This window comes from Mycetomoellerius zeteki, unplaced genomic scaffold (assembly GCF_001594055.1).
Source record: "Mycetomoellerius zeteki isolate Tzet28-1 unplaced genomic scaffold, Tzet1.0 scaffold433, whole genome shotgun sequence".
NCBI lineage: Eukaryota > Metazoa > Arthropoda > Insecta > Hymenoptera > Formicidae > Mycetomoellerius > Mycetomoellerius zeteki.
In genome coordinates this window covers 1,092,698-1,100,272 of record NW_017257428.1, presented here as the reverse complement: position 1 = coordinate 1,100,272, position 7,575 = coordinate 1,092,698, and the positions used below count along the sequence as shown (strand labels likewise).

At 31.8% G+C, this 7,575-nt stretch overlaps 1 protein-coding gene across 2 annotated transcripts in view; it reads right to left on the bottom strand.

Annotated features, from left to right (window-relative positions):
- The window catches only part of sick (sickie), a 165,213-nt gene that overhangs the window by 106,031 nt on the left and 51,607 nt on the right, over positions 1-7,575 (bottom strand). Inside the window, exons 1-3 of one of the 2 annotated variants that reach the window (XM_018454452.1) lie at positions 5,857-6,080; positions 2,254-2,371; positions 1,723-1,775 (exon numbers count right to left, since the gene is read on the bottom strand). In XM_018454452.1, the coding sequence (XP_018309954.1) occupies positions 1,723-1,775; positions 2,254-2,371; positions 5,857-5,937 (252 nt within the window). In that variant the 5' untranslated portion in view covers positions 5,938-6,080. Of the gene's footprint in view, positions 1-1,722; positions 1,776-2,253; positions 2,372-5,856; positions 6,081-7,575 lie in introns of those variants that run through there. The other variant, XM_018454453.1, reaches the window with a different exon arrangement.

The window sequence follows — 7,575 nt, the reverse complement described above, 5'->3', positions numbered from 1 at the left end:
GGAAAGAAGGGATAGATATGATGTTTTGAAATTTTATCGGATATTCTCTTTTGCAAGTGTTAATGTGTAAAAAGATAATTTAATTTTTTAATCTTTAAATACTAAAAAAATTTAATTTGGGAAAAAAAGATATTTATCTAGATTTCATTTCTCAGATTATGATATTAATTTTATTCTCCATTAAGCAATAAATTATTTAACAGGCTTAATTATTTGACCCTATTAAATATATAATTTCGCGTCTTTTCAGAAAATATTAAAATTTAATTGTGAGAAAATGTACATAAACAATTTTAAATTTTAATGCAAGAAAAATTTAAGTGACATGTCGCGCCTGTTATAAGATGAAATAAGTAATTGAGTACATAAATAATTTATGTACAAGGATGTAACAAGACGTTACAATTAACAGCTTTTAATTAATTGCAAACGGCGGAATCTGTGCGGAAGCCAGGTATTTAAAAGTGCGCACAGGTATAAAACGCGCATGTCAGAGGTTACGCAAGACACGATTCTGACCAAATTTTTGCCGCAATGCTTCCGTGAAACGTTAATTAAAATGCTGAATGAATCCAAGTAATCGTTTTTCTCAGATCAGAAGCATGGATTTATCTTATAATGTTATCGCAAAATATGTTTATTACGCACATTATGACGAAGGATCATATCTTGTAAAATGAGATATGCGCATGCATAAAGCGAGAAGAGATATATGACTTCGGAAATTTATTATTCAAATATAATAGCTAAAGATATTACAGTGATACTATAGCCTATAATGTTTCATAAAACCAATTAGTAAATATTATTTTAATTAAGACAAAAATACATGTTAAAAGGTTAAAAGATTACGACCGCGATAAAAGTATTATATAATTTATGTTATTATAATATAATATTAGAATTAAATTATTAAGTGAAATTAATAGATAATAAAAACTATCAAAAATAATTTATTTTAAAATAAATAATGCGTTTTAAATCAGAATTGAAAAGAATGAAATTTAAAATTTCTAAAGAGATATAGCATAGATAAATGGACAAATATAAACACTTTCATTAAAAACACGTAAAAATGAATTAAAGGTTTAAGATTATGAAAATAGATATTGAAATATTTCTTAAAGAGAATCAGAACGTGCCGCAAGAGACGTAATCGTATCTGTTTTTTTCTGCGCGTTATTCTAAATATTTCGAAGAGATGCGGACGGTGATCTATGGTGCACCGTACGTACAGTTGCATGGATTTTATCTACGTATTCAAAGAGGGGAAAGAGAGGAGGAGCGAGCTTGTGAGCTTTCTATTTTTAAAGGATTGCGCTCGTACATGCTGGTTCTTAAATTTGCTTCTCCGGAGGAAGATCCGGAGCATCCACGCATCAAATATCAAATCTTTTGAATTTCACATTCCATTATTCTTTTTTATTTATAATCTTGTATTTTCTCCTTTTTCACATACATAACGGACAAACAGTCCATATAATTCTATCAAATATGATAGAAAATATATTTTATTTTCGAGATATTTTATTTATTTATATTTTATTTATATTTTATATTTTTATTCTATAGCATTATTATTATTATTATTTCCAATAAACACGAACAATGTCATTTTAATTAACTGAAGCGTTTTTAAAGGATTATGTTAATGCGCTGAATATAATGTACTTTGTCTGTGAAAATAATGAATTTCTGAACGAAGTTTTTAAATATACTCACCATTTGTTGGGCGCTTTTCGGCTTTCGATTTACGTCGATCACTTTTTGATTAGCTGAAATAAAAAAAGTGTATCTTTTAATTTAGAAGATATTCCTCGTTTATTTAGCTGACTAACGGACGCGGTGAATTGCATACGCGCGCGTACGGCACGTGACTATCGTACCCTATGCACTAATGACTTTAGTGTCGATTTATGTGTTACGGATAACTGTCCAACGCCATAAACGATCCAATACTGTTAGGCGAATCACCGATTTATATCGCGGGCCGCCACTCAATCTTTTTCGCATATTTCGATTTTTATTAATAAAATATCGCAACTCTTATTTAATATAAATTTTTCCAATCTTTCTTATATTAAATAAATAAATTAAAATAAATAAATAAGAAAATTCTAATACAATATTTATGAATATAATTAATTTGAAAATCTGCAAATATTTCACGAACATTTCGAATTTTATTTCTTTTTATAAATATTTTATTTGATTACATTTAAAAAAAAATGAGAGTGTGCAAAAGATACTTACTGACAGCCTCCACTAGATCAGCTAAAAGGACACCGTCGCAGAGATCAGCCTGGAGATCGGTCACTCTTTTCTTGCAACCCCCTCGCTCCAAATAATAATTCGCCCAATCTGTATAGATCTGGAATTACCAAAAATATAATCATATAATAAATAATTATAAAATAATATATACGTTTATGTGTATGTATTTATTCTAAGAGGTACCATTAATATTATACACTAAGTATATTATTATTACTATATATATATATAATATAAAAGTATTATTCATTAAGTAATATTTTCTAAGTTACAATTTTCTTCTCTTTTTTTATTTCCTTGAAACACATAAATATGTATGTTTCGAAGTAATTTCAATGTTAAGTTTTTCTGTTTAGAATATCTATTTCTCATTATTATTTTTTGTATTTTAATAAAAATATTTGTGAAATGAGTATTTGTGGAATGAGTTAAGTAAAAAATTGCACTCTTAATTGCGTCGCGTTTCATGCAATGATTGTAGTTGATCGATCGATTCTTGAGATTGTATCAATGAATTAAAGACGATCATAAGAGAGAGAAAGAAAAAAGAAAAAGAAAGAGAGAGAGAGAGAGAGAGAACAAATAGCTTGTAGACAGCAAACATCGTGGAGGAGAATTTTAATAGTCGATCGATCGATCGATTATTATTTCTTCATCCTGCAGTTATATGCTCATTATTTCTTCATTGCTGACTTCAGCTCTACGGACTTTTGAAAAAATGACAAATAACCTCAATTCCTCGCAGACATTCATTATTTTCCAGTGGTGAAAATTTATTGAAAGTTTTTTGTGCAAATTATTTAAATCTTATTATATTATAAAATAAATAAAAAATAAATAATTTTATATTCTTATGTATTTGACTGTTTTCCTAAATATATTTAGACTAATTTTGGAAAATTTGTGATAATATTATTGTGAGCACCAATCAAACTTGTTCAAATTGATCCCGCGTTACTCGAAATTGAGAAAAGCAAAGTAAAGAACGCTAATTGGCGCAATAGAAATCTTTTTACCTCGAAAAATATATTCGCTTCTTATGGCATGTCAAATTATGCAAAATCTTGTATTCAACATGTATATATATGCTTCACAATTTATTGTTCTGTAAATTTATATCCTTTATTCTATAATAATTTAATATAAATCACGTACAAAATACGTGCGAGAAAAAATAGCAAATAATACTGAGATAGAAGGAAATAATATCTTTTATAAATTTTACTAGATAGAATTTCAATAGATAAATAAAATAAAATTAAAAAATTAGCAAGAATATCTTTAGAGAGCTACACGTATGAAATAAGAAAATCATATGCATCGTGCATAGTTCATTTCATAGCGAGTGAATGGATTAAAGTGTGGAGAAGTGCATTAACGAGCACTTACGGACAAAGTACACTTCGAAAGTCTATGACGTTGCTGTTGCAATCCTGTGATTTGATTTATCTTATTAGTATGTCGAACACAGTTAATTTGTTGCCGAGTTAGATTCCTCCTCCTTGTTAATGCAACATGTTATATTGCAATCCAAGTTTTCTGCCAATTATGCGGCGAAGCTTCATCATAACATCGTGAATTCAAATCGCACCTCTAATTAGAGCATAAATCTCGGTTATTACATCACTCTAATTATGTTATAAATCGTATCAATTACGCGCCAAATTTTCGATCACCATACAAAATTTCAATTAGTGTGTCGTTGATGACATGGTAAGTCTCGATGGTCCTGAGGACGCCTATTCGCATAATGCGCGACAGGTGCCCGGCGTGTCGACGAAATTGAATGCATTTGCAGCTGACTGCGAAGCTCCGCAAACTCTCTTTTTCTGTCGTTTTCCCTTTCGACTAAAACAGCACGACGCGCGACGCATCCATTTGCATTTCCATCATATGTGGCGACCTATACGTCATGTGGGTGTTATCTTCCGCTGATTGCAACCTCGTGCAAGTGTACACTTACGTTTATTAACACGCAACCCTTTCTCCTTTTCTTACTCTTTTTCTCTCTTTTTTTTTCACCTGATATTTTATTGCGTCGCAGGTGCTTGACTGTCACTACTTTGTCATCGTGCATGTTTCATATTTATTTGTCGAATATTCAAATGGAAGAATTCTTGGACAAATTTATATAAACGCCAAATCAATATTACTCAGATATTTACATTTTATCAAGTGCAAATTTCGAATTTTGTATTCGCGTTGTTAATTATTTCACAAGATTTTGCACCGTGGATTTTCATATTATTCATTGTATGTATGTATATACATATACATATTGTCATAATATATAGCTGTATAAGAAAAATAATATAAGCACATAAAATTATAAACATTTATGTGTGCATTATTTTCCTTACAGCTATATATTATGACAATTATTTTCCTTGTTTACATCAACATGATACTTTTGCGTACTTATAGTATTATACATATAATATATATAATCAGTGCGATACTTTCCAATTTATATGTAAAAACAAATGACAGCAATAAAATATTTCTCAAGAAGATTTAATTATCTGATATCTGATAATTTTTTAATATGTTCATATCTATAAGTGAGCATCGAGGATATAAATCACGCGCGGAAGCATGAATTGTCCTGACGCGTTTACCGCGCTGGCGAAGCGCCAGGCTTTTCAGCGTGAGCGAACGAGCGAACAGTTCTTGAGTCACCGAAGAGGCAAGCGCGCGTCGCGCATTCGCTCGCAGCTCTGGACGACGGAAAGCGCAAGGGGACACAAACTTGGTCCCTTGCTTGTCGTACAGATGAGAGGAAGAGGAAGAGAAAGAGGAGGACAGAGGAGCAGCCACGCAGAGAGTGAGGAGAGAAGAGAGTTAGTCATCGCGTACTATTTTTGAGCGCGCAAAGAGACGAGCGGTACGAAGGGACGCACGGAGGGTTTTACTTCATGATCTCAGGTCGCCATTATTACGGCGACCGCGATGGGGTCGCCGCTTCGCCGATTCTTTTCCCACTTTCTCGAAATCTCTGGGCTTTCCCGAAGTATTTCAGTAGAGAGAGAAAAATGGAAAGTGCTCTCTCTCTCTTTCTCTTTCTCTCTACTGAAGCAAGATAGTCCATTATGTCTGTATTAATATGTATAGCGTTTGTAATTTGGTTTAATATAAAATGGATTGTTTGAAACTTTTAAAAATGTTAATGTTATTAAAAAAATAATTAATTTAATTATATTCTTAAGTATTAAAAAAAATGTTTGCAAAATATCCAAAATACTATTGTAAGATATTTATCACTCAAGATATTTGTGATAAATTAATTTTTTTCACGAAGCATACAATATAAACGCTTATGGATTTACATCTTCAATGGTTGTCAGGACGATTGTCTCAACTGTCTTGTTTTCATTTAGTCTGAATCTATTTTTAATTTTTTTATCTGTAAGTGCTTTTTATTTTTAAATACGTTTAATCGTATAATTTTTTCTATCATATCAAAAATAATGGTAATAATAATAAATTTGTAAAGAGACGTTGATAGATTCGTAAAGTATAGTTATAAACATACTTGACATCTCTCGGCGAAAAAGATACGAGAGAGCGGAAGGAAAGAATTACCTGCACAACGTTACGCGTGGACTCAGCCTTGATGTCGTCGATAGAACCGCGCACGGATCTTGGCGCCCTGATACACGCCATGATGCCGCCGGTGGTCGTCGCGACCCCCGTGACGTCCTAGCGTCATCCGAGTCTGCCCTCCCGATTATTCCTCACGACAAATTACACCTTTACCGTTCACTTTCCACTTGATCATCACGCGATGATGCATCATTGCAATCGCACTATAATTAAAATCGATTTTTTATCTTTCACTTTTGTCCTCAATTTTTTTTCTCAATTCACAACCGCACATACGATTATTTTTTATTTATTATCATGGTCTTTTTTTCTTCTATGGGATTAAAATTAAGAGACATTATGTCAATGTAATAATATAATACTGAGTCTTCACAGGATCGATATTCGAACTCAATATTAGTTTGACTTATATTAATTCTGTTAAGAGAGATCATTTTACTGGAATCCATTCTTATATACATCCCTTTACATATATTTTTTGTTAGTACAGTCATGTTTCTCTCTATTTTTCTTTCATAAGATCATTATGCACTGACACATAAAATAATTGATGCAAAATAAAGTGCGAGAAGAAATCAATATGTCTCGATGAATTAATAAAAACATCCACACTCTAATCTTTTCATTAATCCTCAATTCTTTTAATGAGATTAATAAATTGTTGATTCAATTCGTGTCTGGATCCCTGCGCGGCTCTTCATTCTCACAATCTTCTTTCAAGCGTCGAAAGCGGTGGGAGAGCCGAGGGAGAAGAAAAGAAAAAGGAGAAAACTTAATCAATCGTTCAATTGTTCAATTCGCGAGTAAATCACCCTCGTTCTCCAAAACGATCGAGCGAATGACACGATACGTCGCGTCGTATCGCATCGCGACGCTTCACAATACGAAATACGGAAGCGTCTCGACGCTACGACGCACCGGACGTAACTGAATACGCGAGCACACGTTTCTCTATTCGTAGGTATATACTCTCTCGTACGCCTTCTCCTCCTTCATCTCCTCCCACCTCATCTCTCTCTCTTCTTATCCTCGTCTCCCCCCGATTTTGCCACTTCCTTTCATTTTCTCTTTCTCTCTTTCAATTTATTTCTACAAACATTCATCGTAAATATCAATATTGATGCAATTTCAATTATTATAATTACAATTATAGAAAACTTCTAAGGCAATTCGTTGGAAATTTTAAATTTATATAAATAATATAATTATAGATCTATCATAAATATGTATATATATTTTATGATAATTATATTAATATTATTTTTCGCGTTTATTGGTTAATCTCATGATTATACTAGATTCGGATTCTGATGAAAAGCACTTATGAATTGAAAGTTTCGAGAAATCAAGGGCCAAAGATGATGACGTATGTGATCAGGAAGTGTGACACATCTCGAGATCGCTATTTTAAGACGATACGATGGACGTGACGAGGAAACTGCATCGAGCTGTTGAAGAATTGCAGAACTGTAACGACATTAAGGTCTACCAAGAAATTTCGATAATATGGACGAGTCAGCGCCGATTCAACAATATAATTCTCTGATAGCATTTAAATCTAATAAAACTATGTCGTTATATTTGTGTAACATAGTTTTTTGAATGTAAAATGAAATAGAAATTTTCATAAATTACACTGAAAAAAAATTTGTAGATTTTAAATAAATATTTACTCCAATATATATATATATATATACA